At 45.8% G+C, this 26068-nt stretch overlaps 2 protein-coding genes across 9 annotated transcripts in view; both read right to left on the minus strand.

Annotated features, from left to right (window-relative positions):
• The window catches only part of PRR13 (proline rich 13), a 23170-nt gene extending 14750 nt beyond the window's left edge, over positions 1-8420 (minus strand). Inside the window, exons 1-3 of one of the 6 annotated variants that reach the window (XM_015559593.1) lie at positions 8345-8420; positions 7696-7734; positions 6774-6859 (exon numbers count right to left, since the gene is read on the minus strand). In XM_015559593.1, the coding sequence (XP_015415079.1) occupies positions 6774-6859; positions 7696-7714 (105 nt within the window). In that variant the 5' untranslated portion in view covers positions 7715-7734; positions 8345-8420. The other 5 variants (XM_015559590.1, XM_015559592.1, XM_006756997.2 and 2 more) reach the window with 5 other exon arrangements.
• Positions 8421-11595: 3175 nt separating this feature from the next.
• Positions 11596-18440, minus strand: AMHR2 (anti-Mullerian hormone receptor type II). Of its 3 annotated transcripts, none has more exons than XM_006757000.2 (11): positions 18378-18440; positions 17898-18080; positions 17433-17624; positions 17094-17168; positions 16789-16907; positions 16465-16695; positions 13714-13828; positions 13404-13576; positions 13054-13201; positions 12755-12891; positions 11596-11919 (listed from the first exon to the last, which is right to left on the minus strand). In XM_006757000.2, the coding sequence occupies exons 1-11, from the start codon at positions 18427-18429 to the stop codon at positions 11710-11712; spliced, it is 1635 nt and encodes a 544-aa protein (XP_006757063.2). In that variant the 5' UTR covers positions 18430-18440; the 3' UTR covers positions 11596-11709. The 3 variants fall into 3 exon arrangements, with proteins under 3 accessions (XP_006757063.2, XP_015415135.1, XP_015415137.1); XM_015559649.1 differs by having other exon boundaries at positions 11623-11919; positions 12755-12887; XM_015559651.1 differs by lacking the exons at positions 12755-12891; positions 13054-13201 and having other exon boundaries at positions 11623-11919; positions 18378-18426.
• Positions 18441-26068: the final 7628 nt, after the last annotated feature.

Consider the following 26068-nt stretch of genomic DNA (forward strand, 5'->3'; position numbering starts at 1 on the left):
AAATGCGTGGCCCTCGTGTGTGGGGCCGTCACAGGCTGGGGGCAGCTCCTGCATTGAGCATCTGCCTCCTAGTGGTCAGTGCATGTCATAGCGACCAGTCATTACACTGGTCATTTTGCCATTCAGTCCATTTGCATATTAGGCTTTTATTATATAGGATAACCTGCCCCAGGGACAAGTCACAGATGTAATACTGCCAACTAAAAACACTCCTTCCCTGTTCTTCAAACCCCTCACTCAATCCCCAAACCCTGTGGACCACACCTCAGAAACATCACTCAAGTCCACTCCCTCTCTAGCCCTACCTCCCCCATACCAGGCTCTTGAATGGGAACTCAGCCTCAGGAACTTCTGAGCTTTCATCCTACACCTTTTTACAACTCTGGCCTCTGTAAAGCTATTTCTTCTGCCATTGGGTTACGAGCACAGACTCGAGCCGCTCTGCCTGATTTTGAATCCTGACAAATTTTCTTCATCTACAAAATGGGAATAATAGTACTTAACTTATAGAATCACTGTGAAGATCACACATTATAAATGTAAAGCACTCAGTGCGTGGCACATACTAGTAATAAGTACTCAGCGTTAGTTGATATTACTTACCAACTGAAAAACTATCATCCTGAGGCCCAGGCCAGACCTAGCTCGTTTTCCCAGTGGCCCTGTGACTCCTTCCTTTCCTCCCCCACTGTTTGATCCGTGTCTCGGTTGTGGTCACTTTTACTGCACTATAACCTATTCACATACTCACATGTCTGTCTGCTCCATTAGGTCTTACAGGTTGTAAAGGGCAGGGACTCTTATACACCTCTGTAGCTTCAGCACCCAGAATACAATATTTCCTCAATAAACAATTTTCCAGAAAATCATTCTGGGATACCTGATTCCAAAATATACTGTGGAGCTTTCTGAATATGCATCTAAGCACATTCCCTTCCCAGCTCCTCTCCGCCATTCACCTGGTAAATCTCATTTTTCCCACTTATATTTTTCACACTCAAGGCGCAAGAGGTATTTGAAAAGTTGTAATGTCACTTTTCCTGTGAAGTCATCTTTTTCTTTATCACAATCACTTTTTTTATTTTAAAGTAAGTATATTAGTTTTCTATTGCTACTGTAACATATTACCACACATTTTGTAGCTTGCACCACCACAAATTTATTCACTTACAATTCTGGAAGTCAGAAGTCTGAAATGAGTGTTATGGGAATAAAATCAAAGTTAGAAGGGTCAGTTCCTTCTGGAGACTAGAATAGAATCTGTTTCCCTGCCTTTTCCATCTTTGCATTTCTTTGCTGCCAGCATTCCTTTGCTGTTGGCCTCATTCCACCTTCAAAGCCAGCAATGGCCTATCTAGTCTCTCTCACATCATATCCCTCTGATCTGTGAAGTCATCCTTGATTCCTCCTTACCTTCCCAGTTATTTCTAGGTTTATTTCCCTCTGGCATTTTGTAGCATCTGTCTTTATTAATGAACTAGAGGCCCAGTGAATGAATTTGTGCATGGGGGTCCAGCCGGCCTGGCCAGCAGGCGTAGAATGAGGAATGAGGAGTACAGGCCGCAGGCAATTGGCTGACTACCCCCAGATGGAGTGAGGGGGCCAATCAGGGGCTGGGCTTGCCAGGGGAGGGGCCAAGGGCGGTTGGCCATCTGGCCCCACCCCCACCAGGGTGTTGGGGGCCCAACAGGGGCCCGGATCAGGCTGATTGACTGCTGCAGTTCATAGCCACCCCTCATTTCACTGTTCTGGTCACTGGGCTTTTATATATAGAGATTATCTTAGGTGTCTTTTTCCTCTACTCAACAGATCTTTGAGAACCTGATGTGTAGTACTGTGCATGGCACAGAGTGAACCAGTGGCCCTCAATTCTAGCTGCGCATCAGAATCAGTTTCTTTAAAATACTGACTTATAGAATCCCATCCTTAAAGAGTTGTATTCAATAGATTTGGGGCAAAGTCCTAAATTACTTTCTCATAGGTAATGGGCAACCAGGGCTGAGAACCTCTGTAGCAGATACGAAAACTTATGCCAAAGACCTATACCCATTCATTAAAAAGAAGACATAAATATTCATTCCACCAAGCCTGAACCAATTTCGAAGGTTCCTCCCACTTAAGAAACATAGAGACAGTATGGTCTCTTGTTCACTAATGCTCTGGTTCCTTACTATAAAACTGATACACTTTATTTTTTTAAAATATATTTTTATTGATTTCAGAAAATAAGGGAGAGGGAGAGATAGAAACATCAATGAGAGAGAATCACTGATTGGAAGCTTCCTGCACACCCGCCACTGGGGATTGAGCCCGAAACCTGGCATGTGTCCTTAACTGGAATCAAACCGAGGACCCTTCAGTCCATAGGCTGACACTCTATCCACTGAGTCAAACCAGCCAGGGCAAACTGATAACACTTTAAAGTGACTGTGGAAGGGCAGCAAAAGTAGTGGAATGTACTAGGCCCAACCAAGGTAACGGCACAGGTATGCAGAGACCAGGACAAACAGCTTTATTTGGATTGAGAGTTGGAGAATGTGGGGAGGACCTGAAAATAGCATACTAAACTAAAGAATAGAGATTAAATTCCAAAATGGCAGTCAGAACTCATCAACAAATGGACTCTACCTCCCAGCAGCCTTGCAGTTAGTGCAATCAATTAAAGGTCTGCAGGGAAATGTATTTGCCATTAAATTGGCCAAGCATGCCACAAGTAAAAAGAAAAAGTAGTTTGTTTTCTCCCACAATTAAGTTTCCACAAAACCTCCCCAACTACAAATATTACAAAAGAAAGTTAAAAATCACATTTTCTAGATCTTTATTCTTATTTTCAGCATTTAGCTCAAAGGTTTCACCATCTTCAAAAAATAGTTCTCCTTAAACCTCATCAGTTAAAAACTCTATCCAAGCACTGTGAAGATGGCCTTTGCTAGCCCATGGCAATTCTTTTCCCATTTCCCCTAAGCAGTTAGGGCTGAACAGCAGAGTGAGTCTCAGATTGGGGTAGAGGGGTAGAGGGGCACAATGGCTAATTTTCCCCAGTGCAAGATGGCATTGAAGCTTGATGGGAGAGCAGAACTGTAGAGACTTGAAGGTAGGGTCCAGACCCTGTATTCAGTCAGAGTCACTGCTGGAAGAGGAGGAGGAGGAGTGCTGCAAGGGGAAAGGGGAAAGGAGATAGCATCCAATCCAAATGACATTTGATCACTCCATGGGACATTCTTTGATTCCCTACCCTGCCACTCAGGTACATAAGAAGGTCAGGAGTTTTAAACTAGATTGTCCCTTAAATCGCAAAAGCAAGGATTTCCTTAAGCAGTGAGGATATAGGAATGGATTAAACCATCCTAATTCATTGTACAGAATTTAACATACTTCATATAGAGCAAGTTTTCCAACCTTCTTTACCAAAGCCAATGCAAGGAATAAATTATAGGCACAAGCTAGGGAATAGCTGCTTCCTTATAAATGCTCATTGATTAGCTGCATGGAAAGTTCCCAGAGCAGTGGTTCTCAACCTTCCTAATGCCGCGACCCTTTAATACAATTCCTCATGCTGTGGTGACCCCCAACCATAAAATTATTTTTGTTGCTACTTCATAACTGTAATTTTGCTACTGTTATGAATCATAATGTAAATATCTGATATGCAGGATGTATTTTCATTGTTACAAATTGAACATAATTAAAGCATAGTGATTAATCACAAAACAATATGTAATTACATATGTTTTCCGATGGTCTTAGGCGACCTCTGTGAAAGGGTCGTTCGACCCCCAAAGGGGTCGCAACCTGCAGGTTGGCGACCCACAGGTTGAGAACCACTGTTCTAGAGACTATGAACCTAAGAAAAGTGAATAGAAACAACAGCTGTGTGTGCATTTATATCTCTACTTTTTCCTATTTGGGAGAAAGTGAAGAAAGTGGGATAGAAAGTTGGGAGACTTCTAGTCGAGGTACTTTACACGCATACTCCCATCAACAACTGTCATTGAAAACATTTTGAACCCTGGCCGGCTAACTCAGTTGGTTAGAGCATCATCCCAATATGTCAAAGTTACAGGCTCAATCCCCAGCCCTGGTTGGGGCATATGTGGGAGGCAACCAATTGATATCTCTCTCTTAAATCGATGTTTCTCTCTGTCTCTCCCCCTCCCTTCCACTCTCTCTAAAAATCAATGGAAAAATATCCTCAGGTGAGAATTAACAAAAAAGTATATACACACACACATATTGATTTCAGCGAGAGAGAGAAGCATCAATAATAAGAGAATCATTGATTGCATGGCCAAAGTGGGGACTGAGCCCACAACCCAGGCATGGGCCTAGGCCCCCTGCCAGGGAATCAGATCATGACCTCCTGGTACATAGATCGATGCTCAACCACTGAGCAATACTGGCCAGGCTAAAAGATTTTGTTGTTGTTAATCCTCACCCAAGGGTATCTTTGGTGAAGGGAGCAGGAGAGACAGGGAGAAAGAGAAACATCTATATGAGAGAGACACATCGATTGGTTCCCCCAACCACGGCAGCGAATCAAGCCTGCACCTGAGATATGTGCCCTATACTGGAATCAAACCCACGATCCTTCAGTCCGAGGGCCAACACTCAATCCACTGAGCCAAACAGGCTAGGGCTAAAAGATTATTTTAAAAAAAACAACAATTTTGGAGTCTCTCCAGGGTAATTTATTCCTCATTCAATCTCACCTTTTCTTCTCCTCAGACTTCTACAAAAAATCCAGAACCAGGAATTAGTGCCCAAAGCCATAAGGAAATAAATACTAAGCAGTAAAATGTTAATTAAGGCCTCCTCAAGATCCAGGTTGATTCAATCCTTGCAGAGTTGTCCAGAGAACTATTTTTACCCTTGCTAATTAACACTCCTTTAGAGCAGTGGTTCTCAACCTTGGCTGCACATTAGAATCACCTGGGAATCGTTTTAAAATTCTGATTTCTGGGCCTCATCCTCCGGAAATTCTGTTTCTTTGTTATGGGGTGGGGCCACAACATTAGTAACAAAGAAACAGAATTTCTGGAGGATGAGGCCCAGAAATCAGGATTTTAAAAAACAACCCAATTAGCCGGTCCTGTTACTCTCCCTCATTTTACATATGAGGCGCAGGATTTGAACTCAGATGATGTGATTTCCCAGAGCACGCTGTTAAACTTCAGACTGAGTCACATGCCCACTGCTGCCCACCTGCTTGCTGTTACGGCAGATCTTTGTAGATTCTCTCTGAATAAGAAACTGCTAAAACTCGCTTCGAGGAAAGGGCCAAAAATCAGTAAAATATATTTTTTAAAAAAAAGATTCCCAGGTGATTCTAATGTGCAGCCAAGGTTGAGAACCACTGGTCTAGAATGAGGATACTTACTTAGCCTTGGGGCTGAGCATAAAACTTAGGTTTTGAGGCTGAGAATCACTAGTCCTCAATTTCCCCACTGGGTGGGCAGGGCAAAAAGGCCTACGTAAGTAACACAACACCCTGAAGGAGAGAAAGGAACTCCAGGAACTAGGGCCAGATTATTATTTATTAATTATAATATAAGACTGTTTTGTCAAAAGACTGACCCTACTGCCCTGGTGGGTGTGCTCAATTGGTTGGAGTGTTGTCCTGTATACGGAAAAGGTTGTGGGTTTGATTCCCCGGTCGGTCAGGGAACGTATGGAAGGCAATACTCTCTCTCACCACCACCCCTCTCAAATCAGTAAGCATAGCCTCCGGTGAGGATTTAAAAAAAAGCTGACCCTGTTAACGGACATTTGACCATCTCAGTGGGTATGTACAGTTAAAATCGCATCTGGGAGTGAGGGAGGGGTTCAAAAATTCAGGGAGAGAGAAAAGCAGACAAGAAAGGCTTTTGATTCTGAGATCCATTCTAAGGCTCAGCCTAGCCCAGTGATGGCGAACCTTTTGAGCTTGGCCTGCCAGCATTTTGAAAAACCCTAACTTGACTCTGGTCACATATAGAAATTTTTTGATATTTGCAACCATAGGAAACAAAGATTTATATTTTTGATATTTATTTTATATATTTAAATGCCATTTAACAAAGAAAAATCAACCAAAAAAATGAGTTCACGTGTCACCTCTGACACACGTGTCATAGGTTCGCCATTACTGGCCTAGCCCCTCACCTGTAGAAAGCCCAATTAGCTTAATATTTCTTTTCAAGCCATAACCGGTTTGGCTCAGCGGATAGAGCGGCGGCCTGTGGACTGAAGGGTCCCAGGTTCGATGCCGGTCAAGGGCATGTACCTTGGTTGTGGGCACATCCCCAGTAGGGGGGGTGCAGGAGGCAGCTGATCAATGTTTCTCTCTCATCAATGTTTCTAACTATCCCTCTCCCTTCCTCTCTGTAAAAAATCAATAAAAAATAAAAAAAATAAAAAATAAAAATATTTCTTTTCAAAATTATCAGATTCTTCCCAGTGGGAATCCTACTTAATAAAAGACTAATATGCAAATATCCCCTCGACTGGGAGTTCAACAAGGGGGCGGGGGGCCAACCACTCTCGGCCCCTCCCCTGGCAGGCCCTACCCCACCCCCTACCGCCCCTCCACCCCATGGGGCAGGCCGGCCAGACCCCACCCATGCACAAAGTCGTGCACTGGGCCTCTAGTCCTTTATAAAAAGGAAGAACCATCACCAGAGCAACACAATCACTGCCCCATGTCCTCAGACTGTGAATCCCCCTCAGTCACCTACTACTTGCCTAGTCTCTCTGAGGGGGCACCCCTTCCTAGCCAAGCTCCAGAGGGCACTGACCTTGCCATGTTTATGGTGCGCCTGCGACTTTTTTTGAGCTTTCTTCATTTTCTTCCGAATCTTCTTGTCCGTCACCATTCCTGGTGCTACCATGCCAGGAGCCAAGGGATTAATAGGAGGCATGCCAGGGGCAGGTGGTGGATATGGAGGGGGATAGGGGCCTGATGGTTGGTATCCTGGATATGCTGGTGGTGGCACAGGATAAGGGGGCCCGACTGGGGGAAAAGCTGGATTCCCCTGGGGAGCTCCTGGGGGAGTGGGAAAGGGGCCAAGGGGAGTAGGAAACGGGCCCGGAGGAAAGGCAGGATTGACAGGCGGTGGATGGGCAGGATTGGAACCTCCAGGGTACCCGACATTAGGGGGATATGGATTTGGCCCTGGCTGCCCTGGTGGAAGAAGCAAAGAAGAAATTAAGATTAGGATTACCCAATCAACCAAAGGACTTGTATACATGCATATAAACCTAACCAATGGACACAGACAACAGGGGGTGTGAGGGTATGAGTCGGGGGATAGGGGGCAATGGGGGAAAAAGGACACATATGTAATACCTAATCAATAAAGCAAAAAAATTAAAAATAAAAGATTAGGATTACCCAGGGCCTCTGACAACAAATAACAAAAAGGCAGGAACTCAGTTTCTCACTCAATACTTACAGGGAAATGGAAAAGTGAGGAAGGAGAATGGAAGGTAAGGAAAACAAATCCACGTAGAGAGATAAAAGGTCACATCCCTCTCCCGCTGGGAAGAGAGGGAGATGGTGAACTCGAAGGAAAGACAAGAGCATGGGTCAGCCATAGTCTAGGAGGACTTGGCCTTTGCGGATGAGGGGAGAGGTGGAAGGAAAACACAGAGACGTCCTGTTGTGGAGCCCATTTGGAAAGGGGTTGGGGTGGGGAAGAGAGCACCCCAAACACCTACCGGCACTGGGATTCCACATGGTCAGGTGTTCGCTACAGCCTGAGGAGAAAGAAGGCAAAAAGCTGACCGCCCGGAGGCGGGGAGGGGATTTAGGGACCGCGCCCCACCCCAAAGCCTCCAGCTCTACAGTGGGCTCCGACAACCACCATGACCCCCACCTAACACGTGTTTCTTCCACTGTTCCTTCGCCCTCAATACCCATTTTATTCCTAGTCCCCCAACCACGGGAACCCAGCTCTCAGGGCAGCTCCGCCGTCCACTACCTCGGTCCACAGCGGGAGGTCTCCACCTCCGCGAACTTCGCAATCCCCATCACTCAGCTCCCTTTCTGTGTCTGTGACTTTAACCACCCACAGATTCAAGAAGGATTTTAAACAACTTCACCACCATCCCCCGCGCGGGGACAGGGACAGCACCCCCACCCAGGCTGAGAGGAGGACCCTCCTCCGGGCCAAACCTGGAAGGTGTAAGCGAAACCAAGAGGGTGGCTCAGAAAAGATCCTCCAATCTTACATATGTAGACCCACACCCTTGCCCATTAAAGAGAGCACATGGAGACCCTTGCTCCCAGCTGCGAAGGGACCCGTGACCCAGGAGCGGGAAAGGAAGAAAACCGGGGAACCCAGAGCCGCCGTCACCTTTACAACACCTGGGCTCGGCTGGTCCTTCTCAGGCTCCGCTCTCACTTCCTCTCTCACTTCTTGGTCACGCCCCCGCCGCTTCCTCTCCGGCACCCGCCTCTGCTACCACCTAATTGGTAGTTATGTGGTCGTTCGGCGTTGTGATTGGAGAATGTGCCCGTCAATTACTCTAGTCCCAGGCTAGAAGGCTGCGGTTGCAATAGGGGCGGTGCCGGGCACTCTCAGGGCGAGGCGGGGCTGAGGGGCGGGCGGGGCGGACATTCCTAGGTGTGGGGCTGGGAGAGACTGATCCGGAGAGGGAGAAGCCGGTTTCTGGGCACAGACCCTAAGATACGAAGAAGAAATTCAGCACCTGCCCCCTGAGCTTCCCGTCCGGGGGGTGCAACACCTTATAATGTGAATGCGGTACCCTGTGGTATATGCAGAGCGCTTAGGGACGAGGGGGAAGCGCTGAGTCTCAGCGCCAGCCTCAATATTGCCACCTCCCTCTTAGTTGCCGTGGGAAGTAAAGAAACGTTGTTGCCGGAAATAGTGAGATGTCCTAATCTCTCCTAGGATGCCCCATCTCCATTGCATAGCTCCGCCATGTGTCAAATTGCAGAAACTAGAAGCCACCCAGGCTAAGTGAAGGACCCTCTTCCAGGTGGAATCAGGAAAGTGGCTCAGGAAAGATCCTCAAATACTTTATGTGGACACACCCACTCCCAGCTCTCCAGGTAAACACTAGATTTGGTGAAATATTCCCATTTTATCATAGCATCATAGAATTACAGGGTTGAAAATGACAGAGAATCATGCTTTCAACTTCCTGAGAATATTAAATAAATAAACTTTCGAAGAGTTCATAGTTAGGAGAGCCAAGATGATAATCTCGGTTTTTTGGCTTCTATGTTAGTGATGCCTTCAATGCAACACATTACAATACACCCACTCAAAATTACTGCAAATAAACATTGTAATGCTTACCACAACCCTCCCCTTGTTCCTTGTATTTATGGCCTCTCTGACGTTTTGGAGATGGACATAGTTGTTGTTTTGGGTTTTTTTTAATAAGCTTTATTTTTTTAAAACAGTTTTAGGTTTATAGAAAAATTGATACAGAGCTTTTATATTCCCCCCACCCAGTTCCCCTATTATTAACATCTTACATTAGTATGTTATGTTTGTTACCAGAATGAATCAACATTGACTTATGATTGTTAACTTTATTCAGATTTCTGACGTTTTTACCCAAAGTCCTTTTTCTGTTCCAGGATATCACATTCCATTTAGTCACCATGTCTCCTTAGGCTCCTCATCATTGTGATAGTTTCTCAGGTTTTTTTTACTTATGATGATCTTGATACTTTTGAGGAGTGCTGAATGGGTATTTTATAAAATGTTCCTCTATCGGGATTTGTTTGTTTTTCTTGTGATTGTAGGTTTATTTTTATTTAACATAACCCTAAGCTTGCCATCATAGGTCTATATATTCTTTTCATATGACATTACCATTTCTAATAATTTATGGCATTTTCATAAACATCGTTTTTAATGATGAAAATTCCTGCTCTGTTGCTTAAGGTCTGTGTGACCTTAGACATATTCCTAAACTTCTCTGAATCCTTGGTTTCCTCCTTTGTAAATGATGCTCATAGGATTGTCAAGAAACAAGCAAGTAGACTGTTGTTCAGAGGCAAAATACAATGCAGTTATGTTTAAAGATTGTTTACAGTGGTGTTTAACCTAGACTGGGAGAAAAAGAGGCGGCCAAGCGGTAATTTCAGTAGTTGAGGCTGCCAGACCTAGGAGGGAGGAAAGGGGGATGGTACCCAGCAGCTAGCCCTGCCCATACAACCTCAATGGGTAAGATGATCTGGGGCCTCAGGAAGGGACAAAAACATCTTCCTTATTCTACAACCAAGAGAAACTTGGTGTCCTTGAGAGTCAAGGAAGAAGGAAAGGCAGCCTTGTTGTTGAGGGGAAGGCAGGAGCTTGGATTTTGATGTGTTTAGTTTCATGTGGTGGCTGCCTATCCAAGAGATGATGTCTTATAGAGATTTAGAGACCTGGGTCTGAAGGAAGGTGAAATCTCAGGGCCTGAGAGTAGATGGGCTCTCCAGAGGCTAATCCTGGAACTCTAGAACAACCAAGCTAGAAAGGGGCTAGAATAATCTAAATGCTCAATCACAACTGCTACCATTTACAAAGTGTTTACTAAGGCCAGGAGCTGTGTAAGATGTGTCACCTTTTTTTCACCCTGAATTGACCCTGCAAAGCAGGGTTAAGTGTTTTTCTCCACACTTCACACAAGATAAAACTGAGATTCCAAGGGTGAAGAAACTTGCCCGAGGGCATAGAGTTAGTTGGTCACTGAGCAGGAAGCAATCCTGTGGTAGTGAAATCAGGACTCCCCCACTGTTCTGGGATTGGACAGAAAGGCTTCCAACTCCTTATATAGCAAATAAGGAACCTGAGCCCTAGAAAGAGGAAGTAACTTGCCCAAGGGCACTTGGGGAGTTAGAAACCGAGCCAGGGTTATACACCAGACAGGCACTTGTAACTGGACTGGCCTTGAGGGGCACCCATTATTAAAGATGCCCGGGTTGGAAAAGAAAACCCAGTAGAGAAAACATAAAAAAAAAAAAAATGAAGGAAGAAGTTCTCCGCATGGCTCGCAAAGCCTTGCCTACAGTTCTCCATGTCACCTTTTCTCTCCCCCCACCCCCCCAACACACTTTTGCTACTCAGGTTACCTGTAGTTTCTTGCTGCACCTCATGATACACCTCACTGGGCAGGAATGTCGTAATGCCCCCAACACTCCTGGAAAATTCCTGCTCATTCAAGACCCAGCTCAAGCATCCTGTGCTGTGAGGCCTTCCTACTCAGGCCTCACCAGAGAACACCCCCTCCCAGGACACTGTACAGAATCCCAACAGAGTGAGCTGTGGATCTCCGAGCACCTTCAGAGCAGCAAGTTCATGGTTTCATCCCTCTTTCCCCAGTGCCCTTCATGGTATCCCACCAAATAAAGGCTGTTGAGGAGAAGGAAAAGAAGAGTGCCAGGAAGAGCCCAGGATCATGAGAAGGGAGGATGCCCTAAGGGTGTGGAGTCAGGAAAGCTGACTTTATCTCTTTCCTGTGCACACCTACCCTCCGTCACTGGTCAGAATTATAGTGGACTGGATACCCACAGAAGGGTCCAAGCATTTGGCAAGCGGGAAAGGCAGTAGTGAGGCAGAGCAAACAAGCATATGATCACCGTGTCTAGTTTGCGCATACATCGATTACACATTAACTGCATAGTTACACATGAGAAATGGTATCGGTAGGTTGAGAATCCTGAAACAAGGGCCTTGCTGAATGCTGAAGTGACAGATTCTCAGCCGAGGCCTACAAGGGAGAAGGGTGGTGGGGAGGAGTCGAGAGACAGTCTTCTGCGCAGAGAGGCAGGCAGCTATGTGAACAGCCCTCTGGGAAGAGGTGGGCCTCCTGAGGATGGGCCAGGGCAGCCAGGCGCTGCTGTACACACTCAGCTGTCAGCCGTGCTTCCGGGTCTGCATCCCAACAGTCCTCTAGGATCTCTCTAAGAACACCAGGGTCCTGGGAATAAGGACCAAGAGGCAGGCTTGACCCCAGGACCCTGAGTAGGTCATTAACAGATGTCCACCACCCTCCCCTGCCCCTCCCTGAAATCCAGCCCTCTGCATCTTGTTGCCTGAGACAAGTTCTCTGGGTGCCTTCCAAAGGGCCCACCTTTTCCTCTGAGGAGCTAATTCTGGTTATGGCTTAACATGTTGATGAGAAACTGCTCTCCTTCCTTTCAGGCAAACAGGGTCTTCTGCAAACAGTCTCCAGGCCTCTGTTATCTAACACAGCAAATACTTGTGCAGTGGAAATTTTAGGCCAGGTATTTCAGACCAGGTAGCAGGGAAGGGGTTTCCTGTTAAAACTATTTGTGCAGACCACTAACATTTCATTCTTAGGCTACTGCTTTAACCTTTTATACCCAGAACTGGCTTTATTGGGTCATGTTAGAAACACAGATGTGTAGGACAGAAGAGGAATGATTGGATTGAAGGTTGGATGTCAGTGTACCGGGAGAGAAGCCATCTTGGGGACAGTGCTCAGGGCAGGAGCAAAGCCAAGGAGGACTTCCCGAAGCAGGGGCTGCAGAACAAGGCTAACGGGTGGGGAGAAGAAAGACAGACTGAGCAAGGGGGAGGTGTGAGCCTCAGCAGTGGGCTGTGTGAGACCTATGGTGGAAGAGGATGAACTGAAATACAGAGAAAGTTTGCCCAGCTTCAGCTGAACATGGTGCAGGAGTGGTGGAGAAGAAGGGATGGAAGGAGTAGAGGGACTGGTCCTGGCAGACAAGCCCTTGAAGCCTGTGCCCAGACTGTCCAGGTCCCCAGCCCACCAGCCAGTGGCTTCTTACTGTAGCAAAGCAGCACCAAGTGGGTGGGATGTAAGGGCGCCTTCTCTCCGCCACTGCCAAGGTCCATAGCTCACAGGTGGTGGGGGTGCTGCCCAGTTCTGCCTCATAGGCCAGTTGGAAGGGTGGTGGTCTGCTGTCTGGGGAAAAGCACATAGGACTACGTGTCAGCTAGCGCTGGGGTGCCTTCCTGTGGAAAGACCAAGGGGGAGAAGGGCAGAGCTTCCTGGGTCAGGAGGTAGGTGGATCTGGAATGGATGGGTCCACTGGGGACGAGAGGGGACTGTTGCACTTATCCTTACCAGGCCACAGATCCGGGCAGCGGCTCAGGATCTCCCAGAGGAGCAGAGCCAGAGAATAAACATCGGCACGCCGGAGGGCCGTGCCCCAGTCCTGTAGGTCCAGAGTCTTGTCCAGGAGCTCCGGGGCCATGTACCTCTGGGTACCAGCCTGGAGAGAAAGGCGTGGAGGACCAAGAATCATCTCCTTGACAGCCTTCACCACAACACTGGTCCATGCAACATCCCCCAACTACAGACTCAGCAATGTCCCAAACGCTGCAGGCGCTGCTGCACTGTTGCTATAGCAATGGGCACATCTTCAGCAGCAGCAGCACATTATCATAGGCCTCATCCTTATCCAGGGTACTTACCTCCATGATGGCCGCTGGGCCTTGGGGTCGAGTAGGGACCCAGGTGGGGGGCGGAGTGAGGCCAGGTAGCACCAAGGCGAGGCCCAGGTCTCCAATGGCACATGACCCATCCTCCCTAATGAGCACATTCTGGCTGCTCAGATCTCGGTGGGCAATACCTGGTTTATATTGGCCTGTGGGAGAAGCCAAGGTTGAAGGGACATGGATCTTCTTCCTTCCCCTTTTGACCCAATCCTTCCCCTCCAAGCTAAGGGAGAATCAGAAACATAGTGGTGTGATTCCCATGGCTTCTTGCTCGCAGCTCACCCACCATCCTGCCAGCGCTCCTCATGGAGAAATGCCAAGCCCTGTGCTAGGGACAGTGCCATCCGCAGGGAACGTCCCCAGTCACTGGTGTGCTGGGTCAAGTAGTGGCACAGGGAACCCTGGGAGAAGTACAGAGAAGAGGGGGACACACAAAGCTGGAGGTGGCTGATCCGCCCCAGAAGAGAGGTCAATTGACAGACATCTCCCTGCATCTCTCAGCAGACCAACACACTGACACATTTAGGGCAAGATAACAGGCAATAGAGGAGTGAGAATGTGCATAGTCAGACTGACAGGAAAAGTAGTAACTTCAGTCCAAGGGTCCGAGCACTAACTGTGGGCCAGGCAATCCTCACAACTCTAGGAGGAAGGTACTCCTGTCACTCCTGTTTTACAGATGAGGAGCTTGACAGAGAGCTGGCTACACTTGCTAGAAGTCACTTGGTGAAAGAGAAGTGGAGCTTGAACCCAAGCCGCCTGACTCTAGTGTCACTCACAATTAACCACCTTAGACTGCCTCAGAGGACTTTGGACAAAGGCAGAAAAAGGAGAGACAGGATGAGCTAGGCCCAGGCACCCCCCATGAACCACCTGGCTTGAGGTGTCAAGACTGTGTGTTAGAACTGGCCAGTGAATAGATCTGTTGGGTAGGAGAGTAGCTGTTGGGAAGCAAGGGAAAATTGTTGGGAAGGAGCAAGAGTCCTGCATTTGAGCCCGGCCAGTGTTGCTCAGTGGTTGAACATCTTCCCATGTGCTAAGAGGTCACCGGTTTGATCCCCGCTGGGTGGCAGGCAGGAGGCAGCTGATGGATGCTTCTCTCTCATCAATGTTTCTATCTCTCTCTAAAATCAATAAAAACATTTTTTTAAAAAAGAGTTCTGCATTTGACCAACATTGAGCACTTTCAGTGTGCCAGGAAAGTTAAACAAATAAACAAAACCAAAAAAGCAGTGATTTTTGAGCTGAGCAGTGAGGCACATGGTCAAAAAGGGGACTTTCCAGAATTCAAGATTTCAGAGGTGGAGGAGCTATGGGTGCTGATAAACTCCCAAGTCCTTAGGCCCACAAGGCCAGGTACAGTCTGGTCTGGTCCTTGCTTACCTCTTCCTCTTCATCCTTTTTGCTCATGGTCCGCCCCTTGAGTCACATCTCCTTATTCTTCTCTTGTAAGTAGCATGGCCCTGTCTTTCAACACCTAATACAGTTGACATTTTAAACTTATTTTTGTGTTTATTTGACCCACTTCTGTCTCCCCTACTACTCCATAAAATCTGTAAAGGCAGGGAGGGACTCAGAGTGTTTGTCCTAGCACTCAGGACAGTGCCTGACACACAATTCATAAATATTTATTGAATGAATATATGAATAAATTTGAAGGGCTATGCCTCAAGGTATTTCTTTTAAAAAATATATGTTTTTTAATTGATTTCAGAGAGAAGAAACGAGAGGGGGAGAGGGATAGAAACATCAATGATAAAAGAGAATCACTGATGGGCTGCCTCCTGCAATACCCCTACTGGGGATCGAGCCCACAACCTGCACATCTGCACATATGCCCTGACCAGGAATTGAACTGTGACCTCCTGGTTCATGGGCTGATGTTCAACCACTGAGCAATACAGGCCGGGCGTGTGTGTGTGTGTGTGTGTGTGTGTGTGTGTTGTTTGTTCATTTGTTTATTTTGCTTTTTTAATTGATTTCAGAGAGGAAGGGAGAGGCTTCAGTCCTCAAGCCAACGCTTTATCCACTGAGCCAAACCAGCTAGGGCTTTTGTGTGTGTTTTTTAATTACTTACCCAAGGACATTCTTTCCATTGATTTTCAGAGAGAGTGGAAGAGAGGGAGGGAGGGAGAGAGAGAGAGAACCATGGATGTGAAAGAGACACATTGTTTGCTTTCCACATGTGCCCCAATGGTGCAGGAATCCAACCTGCAACCCAGATATGTGCCCTTGACTGGGAATCAAACCCGAGACCTTTCGGTTTGCAGATTGACATTCTAACCACTGAGAAACACTGGCCAGGGCGATTGAAACATCAATGATGAGAGAGAATCCTTAATTGACTGCCTCCTGCACACCTCATACTGGGGATTGAGACCACAACCCAGGTATATGCCCTTGACTGGAGTTGAACATGGTGTTCTATCCACTGAGCCAAACCAGAAGGGCTCAAGATTTTATTTATTTATTTATTTAATTTATTCATTCATTCATTTTTTATTTTTGGTTAATTCTCACCCAAGGATATTTTCCAATGATTTTTTTTAGAGAGTGGAAGAGAGGGGGAGAGACACAGAGATAGAAACATTGATGTGAGAGATACACATTGATTAGTTGCTTCCCGCAAGTGCCCCAACCCTGGGCCAGGATTGAGCCTACAACCGAAGTACGTGCCCTTGATCAGAATTGAACCTGAGACCCTTCTGTCCATGAGCCGATGCTCTAAATACTGAGCCAGACCAGCTAGAGCTCAAGGTCTTTCTTTAACAATGATTTTCTTTAAGGTACAGAATATAAATTATTTTGATTTTTCCCTTTCCTTAGCTATTTTATGGGTTAAAAGTATTAACAGGTATTTCATGTGTGACAGAAAGAAAAAATATGAAAAATAATTTTTAATGTTTTAGAGAACAGGAAATCTAAAGCAGAAGAATAAGCATGGACGGGCCCAGCTGACATCCAGCTCCCCCCACCCCCATCTCCATCCCCATTCACACACAGGCAAACACGCACATGTACATTTCTTGGTCCTCACCTTGGGGTGCAGTTCCAATACCAGCAGGGGCCCACAGTGCAGGGGCCCAGGTCCCCCCCTGCTGGCAGTGATAAAGCGGACAATGTGGTCGTGCTGCAGGCCTGCCAGCTCATACAATGCTCTCTCAGCATGGAACTGGGCCATAGCCCTCAGGGGGAAGGTCTTGATGGCTACCAGCTCGCCTTGCAGCTGCCCAGCCCACACCACTGCGTGACCTCCTTCCCGGATTACCTGGTGGGATACGGTGTTGGGTGTGGACGAGGCTTCCCCCACAGCACACCCTCTGGGAGTACTTAGAGGACACCTTCCTCCCGCCCTGGGCACCTGGGAGAAGCACAGCTCAGGCAGCTCAGGCAGCTCCGCACTCCAGTCCCTGCCTGCGTCCGGCTCTGGCTCTGGCACTGGCCCACCTCTCACTCTGCAGGCCTTTCTCTGTAGCAGGGCTGGGGTAGAAAGAGCCTTAGAGTCAGAGTACATGGGAATGGAGACTGGGAAGGGGGCTTTGTGGGAGGTAATGGGAGTCAGGTTGTAGAAATCTCAGAACCAGAGGGTCAAGGAAGCCTGGAGAGGGGTCAGAGCTTTGGGGCAATGTCTTGGGGTCACAAGTGAGGGATGGGGCAGATTAATACCCAAGATGATGCTGCCCAGCAGCAGCAGGAGGAGAAACAGCCCCAGCAGCACCAGCGCCATCCAGATGGACTCGCCTAGGCATTAAGGCAAGAATGCAGGCTGGATGATCCCTGCCCCAAATCTACTCTCTGCTCCTCTCCCCTCCTCAGAAATCTTGCTTCTCCACCCACCCTCACCCTGGTCACAAGCCCTGTTATCTCACAGTCACCAGGGCAACCAACTTTTCAAGGCCAGAAGGAGTGAAGCTTGGGACGGGGGTAGGGTGAGAACTGGCCCTGGTTCTACTTCTCCTAACCTGGGCCCCAGCCTCCACCCAGGTTCAGCACCCCAGGGGTTACCTGAGATGGCCTGGGGACCCTGGGAACCAGGAGTCCCAGGACTCCCCAGAGGAGGCAGGTGGCTGTAATTGGCATTGCAGAAGTCAGTGCCACAGGAGCAGGTGAAGAGAGTGGAGCTGGGACTGGGCTGAGCTCGGGGGCTGGGGTCACATCGCGGGGACTCACAGCCTGGCTCATCACTGTCTCGGCATCCTGATAGGGTAGGATTAGGAAAAGAGGAGAGAAAGGGATTAAGAAAGAGAAGAAGAAAAAGAAAGAGAGATGGACAGCGAAAGAAAGAGCATAATGAAGTCTGGGGAGAGAGAGGATAAATCCCTTCTCAGAGGCATCCCTTCCATCTGACATGGGCTTTTCTTTTCCCTCCACACATTCCATTGTTCCTCCTCTCCCTCAGTTGCCACCCCCACCCCAGGATGTACCTGTTTCCCGCCCTACCTATCACCTGCCATATATTTTGCCATTCACCTTGCATCTCCACCTGTGCCTGGTCTTGGGTCAGGTTCCAGATCCCAAAGCAGCAGTGGCTGTAGAGGCAGCGGATAACCCTGGGGGGCCCTGGTCCTGCATCTAGCAGCTTCCCCAGTGTCTTTGTGCTTCCCCGCACTCCAGGGGCCTCAAAGAACACACAGGTCCGCTTGCTTGGGGGTGCTGTGGCCCAGGGTGGGGAGGGGAAGGTTTAAGAGAGTGAATGCAGGGGCAGAAACAGCAGCCAAAAGGAGAGACAAAACATGTTTCCTATCCCAGGGCCAGCATGGTAAAGCCATAGGAGGAAACAGTGTCAGCAGAGGCCTGGAACCTGACCCCCACCATGGGGACACATGGCTCTACCCGTCACCCTCACTCACCCACCCCACTCACCACTCTTCCAAAGGGGTGGCTGCTGCTTCAAATGCTCTTTTCCTCAGTGGGTGAATGGAAGGACTGCCCCTCCTCATAGACACTTACCTTGCACAGCTTTGGGAAGCAGTGCCCAAAGCCCCAGAGTACCCAGCATCATTTTGAAGGAGGCAGCAGACCTGCCCCTGGCCAGAGCTTCCTTCAGATACAGGGCCCTGGGGCTTCTGATCCCTCAGTCCCCTACTCTGCCCTCCTCCCTCTTTCCAGTCTCTGTGGGGGAGATGGCTGCTGTGGGGGAGAGGATGGGTGTGGGGAAAAGCAAGGAGAGGGAGGAGCAGAGAACCAATCTCATATCCTCCTCTATTCAGCCACCTCCTCTTTTCTCTGCAAGTGGGAGGAGGGGGCCTTGGAGGCCCAGCTGAGAACCCAGTGATGCTTAACTTCAAACCTCTGCCCTTTGCTGACCCTGGGAAAAAATTATGGGATCCTGTTAGCTAAGTAACCAAAGTGAGGTCAAGTGCACAAAGCCGTTCAGCTATGCCCAAGATCCCTTCTAACCCTTATCTAACCCTTTTTAGGTCTAAGATCCATAACTCCCTGAGCAGAGAGAGACTTCACAGCCCATACTAGAGTTTAACTCATTTTCCAAATTCAAGAATCAGAAATCAGTTATATAAATTTTCTTGGATTTAAAAAAAAATCACATTGAAAATGGTATTATGGTAAACTTTGTTGCCAGAATTTTTTTTTTTTAAATATATTTTATTGATTTTTTACAGAGAGGAAGGGAGAGATAGAGAGTTAGAAACATCGATCAGCCGCCTCCTGCACATCTCCTACTGGGGATGTGCCTGCAACCCAGGTACATGCCCTCGACCGGAATCGAACCTGGGACCTTTCAGTCCGCAGGCCGACGCTCTATCCACTGAGCCAAACCGGTTTTGGCTGTTGCCAGAATTTTTAAAATCACTTCGAGTCACACACTGAACCAATCACTATTAATGAGAATGTAACAAACTTCTATTGAGCACCTATGTGCTAGGACACAGGTAGGGTTATGCATTTATAATCACCTCATCTAATTCTCCCATTAAACTATTTGTTATTATTTTTTAAAATTATTATTATCTTCATTTTATAGGTAAGAAAGCTGAATTCAGGTAACTTGCCCAAGATGATTTGAACCTAGGTAAGTCTGACTCCAAAGCCCAGGCCCAAAAGAAGAAGAAGAAAAAAAAGAGCCCAAGTCCTATTCTTTGCATTATGCCTGAAAACAAGTACAAAACACAGCAATAAAAATATTTCCATTTAGTACAGCACTTGAATATTTGAATTTGGATGGTTGAGAAAAAAATACACCATTACCTGCCAGCAGCCCACTAACTAGAAAGGGACGGTACAGTTCAAACTATAACCACCAGAGGTCAGCAGATATAGGAGAAACATGGGTGCAGGGAGGGGCCAGCAACAGCCTCTTCTGATGATTAATGCCCATGGTACACTTCTATATCAATTTTTTTAAAAGTATTTATTGATTTGAGAGAGGGAGAGAAACATCAATTTGTTGTTCCACTTATTTATGCATTCATTGGTTGATATTTTTTAAATGTTTTTATTTTTTAGTATATATATACATGTCTTTAAATGATATATTTATATATACATACATACATAGGGTTATTACACAAATACACATATATATGCATAATATATATATAAACACAAAATTGTCTTTCTTTTTTTTTGGAGTTGTCATTTCATTTGATGGCTTCTAGAAACATCCTTATCGTGCACAAACATAGACTTAAAATTTTGTTTTTTGTCAATTATGTTTGCAATTTATGTTTTTTGTGCTTATGTTCATGTTTTAAGTAGGCAATTTATTTTCTACTCTTTATTGATTAAAGTATTACATATGGCTCCCTTTTCCCCCATTGACCTTTCCCCAGCCACTCCTAAACCCCAGCAAATGCCCTCACCCCCTTAGTGTCTGTGTCCATTGGTTATGCTTATATGCATGTATACACGTCCTTTGGTTGATCTCTTACCTCCCAACCCCACCCCTGCCTTTCCTCTGAAATATGATCGTCTGTTGGAAGTATTTCTGTCTCTGGATCTATTTTTGTTCATCAGTTTATGTTGTTCATTATATTCCATAAATGAGTGAGATCATGCGATATTTATCTTTCTCCGACTGGCTTATTTCACTTAGCATAATGCTCTCCATGTCATCCATGCTGTTACAAATGGTAAGAGTTCCTTCTTTTTATAGCAGCATAGTATTCCACTGTGTAGATGTACCAGTTTTTTAATCCACTCATCTGCTGATGGGCACTTAGACTGTTTCCAAATCTCAGCTCCTGTAAGTTGTGCTGCTATGAACATAGGGGTGCACATGTCTTTTCTGATTGGTGTTTCTGATTTCTTGGGATATATTCCTAGAAGTGGGATTACTGGGTCAAATGGGAGTTCCATTTTTAATTTTTTGAGGAAACTCCATACTGTTTTCCACAGTGGCTTCACCAGACTGCATTCCCAGCAGCAGTGCACGAGGGTTTCTTTTTCTCCACATCCTTTCCTTATTGATTTTTTAGAGAGAAAAGAAGTGAGAAGGTTAGAGAGATAGAAACTTCAACTGCATGCGTCCCACAGGGAATCGAGCCCACAACCTGGGCATAGGCCCTGATCAGGAATCAAATTGGTGGCCTCTGTGTTCCTGGGTGGAGGCCTAACCACTGAGCTACACCAGCTGGGCTGATTCTTTGTGTCCTGACCTTGGTGTATCAGAACGATGCTCTATCCAACTGAACTACCCATCCAGGGCCATCTCCTGTATCTATTAAGCTGCAGGGACTGTAAAAATATGAAAGGAGAGCACAGGGTGTGTAGAGGGAATGTCAGCATGGAAATGGAAGGAAAAAACTATAGCTTGTGCTGCAACAGCAAGACAATGGCTCAGAAACAGCAGTAATGATTTCCACAGGTGTGAGTAGCTGGCTCCCACAGGAATTAGAGAGAGAGGGCATTAGTTCCCTTCTTCTCTAGCTACTAGCCTTCTGTCCCCCTGGTGGCTGTCTGGAAACACTTTCTGCCTTAGGCAAGGGGGGAAGGTCTGAGAATTGATTCTTTGATTCTTGAGCCTTTCTTTGGGAACCTGAATGAAAGGAGAGTAAAAGCTCCAGTGGTTGCGAAGCCAAAGCTAGAGTAATGATGAGGGCTGGAGGTAGATGGACAGTTGCCCATCCCTTTTGGGAGTTTGCAGGACCCTGTCTGTGAGATGACTAGACTGTACTTAGTTACAGCTATCTTCCTTCACCAGCTTCCAGATCAGATAAGTCCTGGGTAGGAGGGATGATGGGGAGGAGTTGAAGGTCAAATAACTTCTTGTTTCTGGAGTGTCTCATGAGACTATCTCTGCCAGAGGGGAGTGAGGTAAGGATCAGGCAGGAAGACAGAATCTCCTCACCCAAAGCCTTGGATAACTACTTGTCTCAAAGACAAACATTCCAGTGGGGTTTATGGGAAATATACCTGCTCTGGGCAGAGTTTAGAATTGAGATGGTGATAGAAGGAGTGAAAATCTGAGAGGTAAGGGATTAGGAAGGTCCTGAGAAAGGATCTCAGCATAGGAATAAAGGCTTCCTGGGTAAACATAGACAGAGATCTTCATCAGAATCCCCTGATTAAAGTCTGCAGAGACCCAATAATTGACCTTTGACCCCACTGACTACAAGGCTAAAGCAAGTTTATTCATTCAACTCAGAAAATATAGCCGGAACCGGTTTGGCTCAGTGGATAGAGCGTCGGCCTGCGGACTGAAAGGTCCCAGGTTCGATTCCGGTCAAGGGCATGTACCTGGGTTGCGGGCACATCCCCAGTGGGAGATGTGCAGGAGGCAGCTGATCGATGTTTCTCTCTCATCGATGTTTCTAACTATCTCTTTCTAACTCTCTGCCTCTCTTGCCCTGCCTCTCTAAAAAATCAATAAAATATATTTAAAAAAGAAAAAAGAAAATATATATTAGATCCCAGTCTTAAGGTATTTCATTAGGTGCTGGGCCTGCAATGATATGTGATTCCTGCCTTTCAAGAACTCAGAGTCTAGCCTGGTCAGTCATTGAGCTTGGACCCATGAACCAAGAGGTCACTGGTTTGATTCCTGGCCAGGGCCACATGATAGATGTTTCTCTCTTATCAATGTTTCTACCTCTCTCTCCCTCTCCCTTCCTCTCTCTCTAAAATAAATAAATAAATACACATTTTAAAAATCTTCTTAAACAAACAAAAAATCAAATAAGTAAATAAGATTCTAAATAAGCAGAAAGATCAAATAAGCTAATTCTGTCCAGGGCTTAAAAGACAGGGGAAGAAAGGTGCCCAGAGTGTTTCACAGAAAAAGGAATCTTTAATTGTCTCAAAAGTAAACACACTGAAAATAACTAAAAGGAAGGTGATTGCTATAGGCAAAGGGAATTGCAAGAATGCACACAAAGAAAAAACAGGAAAAAGGCCCTAACTGGTTTGGCTCAGTGGATAGAGCGTCAGCCTGTGGACTGAAAGGTCCCAGGTTCGATTCTGGTCAAAGGGCATGTACGTTGGTTGTGGGCACATCCCCAGTAGGAGGTGTGCAGGAGGCAGCTGATCGATGTTTCTCCCATCAATGTTTCTAACTCTCTATCCCTCTCCCTCTCTGTAAAAAATCAATAAAATATATTTTAAAAAAAAACAAACAGGGAAAAAAAGGATACACACAAAGAGGTATGAGCACAAAGTGTATGCATTGGGGGAAGAGGGTGTGAGCAGGAGAAAGGTAAAAGAGATATAAAATCACCCTAGGGATAGACTGAGACCAGATTGTAAAGGTTTTCTATTCTGTATCAAGGAGCTTAGACTTTTCCTGAGAGCATAGGATTTTAGGCAAGGGTCTGGTAGCAATGTGGAAGATGGATGACTGGGGTTCAGGGAAACTAAAACCAAAGTCAGCTACAAGACCTAAGAGTAACCACGGTGAGTACTAGGACAGTGGAAATTTAAAAAGAGAGAGAGAGAGAGAGATGCATTGTATTGGACAGGATTGGTAATGAAATGAATGTTGGGAGATAAGATGATCCTGAGAGTTCAAGTATAAAAGCTCAAGGGGTAGTAATACTGTTAAGTGAGATGGAGAACACAAGGGTTATTTCCCTTTCTTACATGTTGAATTTGAGTTATCTCTGGATCCAGATGAGTATGTTCAGTAAGCAGGCTGCCAGGTTGAGAGAAAATTTAGGGCTTAAGATTTGGGAGTCACCAACCTAGATTTAATAACTAAAGAGTAGCCCTAGCCGGTTTGCCTCAGTGGATATAGCCTCAGCCTATGGACTAAAGGGTCCCTGTTTGATTCTGGTCAAGGACATAGGCCCAGGTTGCAGGCTCAATCCCCAGTAGGGGGCGTGCAGGAGGCAGCTGATCAATGAGTCTCCCTCATCATCATGTAACTTGCTTATGGGGGTGAAAGTAGAGTACAGAAAGGACACACGACAGGGAAACACCAACATTCAAGGGACAGACGAAATGCCTATGAAGGAGACTAAAAATAGTCAGAAAGGCTAATGGAGAACCAGGAGAGTATGAGTTTCACATTCCATGGGAAGAAAGCTCTAAGATGCATGTAGCTGCAGCGAGGTCTGAGGCTAATGACTGAAAGACCACTGGAGCTGCAACCACGTAGAGGATGTTTGTAAGAAAGAATCTGGTAAACGATGGGTACTGAACTACGTGTCCTGACGGGTGAATAAGAGGAAAATTGAGTATAAAGTATTTTCAATAACTTTGGAAATGAAAAGAACTAGATCAGTAGCTTGAAGAGGAAGTAGAGGTTTACAAAATGGAGGGAGGGAAGGGATTTTAACATGCTGATAGGCGGACAAAAGTGAACCCAGACAAGACGGAAAACAAAGAAAAAGAAATTTAAGAAAATGAGCACAGGTGACAGGGTTGAGCTTGCAAAGGAAAAATATTTTTCCTAAGAAATTGGTGAATACTTCAATGTTTATAGGGAGGGATAGGAGAGAGAAGTTTGAGGAAATTCATGCTTCTGTTTTCTCCATGAAATAGGAAGCAAATCATCTGCTGAAAAACAGGGTCAGGCTTGGGAAACTTGAAATAGCAGGTCTCCCTCACCAGACTACGAAGTACTTGGTGGCCTGTCTTATTTCATTTTTTATATTCAGCCTAACTTAGTGTAAAGCACATAGTAAGGGCTCAATAAATGTTTATTGAATGAATAGGTGGCACTATTATTATAGGCCCATTTAAAGCTGCAAAACCAAAACCAAAACAGACAAAAAAAAACCTCCCCTCACCAGCCCCCCCATAAAGTCAAATGTTAAAATGTTATATTGCTGCCGAAACCAGTTTGGCTCAGTGGATAGAGCGTCGGCCTGTGGACTGAAAGGTCCAAGGTTCGATTTCGGTCAAGGGCATGTACCTTGGTTGCGGGCACATCCCTAGTAGATGTGCAGGAGGCAGCTGATCGATGTTTCTCTCTCATCAATGTTTCTAACTATTTCTCTCCCTTCCTCTCTGTAAAAAATCAATAAAATATATATATTTTTAAATGTTATATTGCTGTTATATTTCCATAAGAAAATCAAATGGCTGAGTTTACCCATGGCTAAGTGATTGACAAAGCAGATAAAGTCAAATGCACAAGATAATTGAGAATGTTGGTAGTCATAGTATAAACAATTGATCAAGGATTCTTACATAGGAAGGAAAGTGAAGCTGTAGGCTGATGGAAAACTGGAAAGGCTGTCAAAATAATGTCAATTTCAGTTTCAGATGGGTTCACAATCCAGATTCAATTATGTTAGAAACAGGCTGGTATTAACTGAATGTAAAATATGTTAAGGCTAGACCTCGGTTCCCAAACACAGTTCTACGATAAAAAGAACCAAGGCCCTGGCTGGTGTGGCTGTTGGTTGAGTGATATCCTATGCAGCAATTAAAGGTTGCTGGTTAGGGCACATACCCATGTTGTGGGTTTGATTCCTGGTTGGGGTGCCTATCGGAGGCAACTGATCTCATATTGATGTGTTTGTTTCTTCCCTCTCCCTCCCCCTTCCTTCCTCCCTAAAATCAATAAAAACGTGTTTTAAAAAATGTTTAAAAGAAAAAGGCTCTTTGGATAAATGGCTGATTCTAGGGCTGGGACAGAGAAAAAACAAGATGAGCCTGAAGCATTGTATCAGAGAGCAAGAAAGGGCTCAAAAAAAAAAAAAAATAGAAGGATGTAGACATATCCAAGGGACATAGGAGCCAACCTGAAAGAGCTGGCAATGGCCAAAGCTGGGACAATTTTAGCAACAAAATAATGTAGTGTTGGACTATAACAAACTAAATTTACCCAATATTTCATTAAACCCAAGTATAAAAAAATGAGTGCATATAATAGAGGAGACAGTTTCCTCACAGAATCCCAAAAACTCTATGTAGATAGTACACAGAGGAAGCTTAATTCCCATTAAAGGTGGGGTAGACTTATTGACTTGCCTACAAATAGGGACACTAGATAAATCTTGTCAAACACTACCTTAACCAAGTGATGAAGGTTAGCATTAGTAATGTCATGTAGTTATCACATACCCCTTGACAAGATGTGATGAGAAGGGCATTTCACCATATGCTATTTTTTCCAAAAACCCATAAGCTCTGTCAAATAATGAGAAAAACATCAAATTCAGATTTGGGGATATTCTACAGGACACCTGGACAATAATCCCAAAGACTGTCCTGGTTATGAAAAACAAAAACTGACA

The sequence above is a fragment of the Myotis davidii genome, unplaced genomic scaffold, assembly GCF_000327345.1.
Source record: "Myotis davidii unplaced genomic scaffold, ASM32734v1 scaffold233, whole genome shotgun sequence".
In the NCBI taxonomy this organism is placed as follows: domain Eukaryota; kingdom Metazoa; phylum Chordata; class Mammalia; order Chiroptera; family Vespertilionidae; genus Myotis; species Myotis davidii.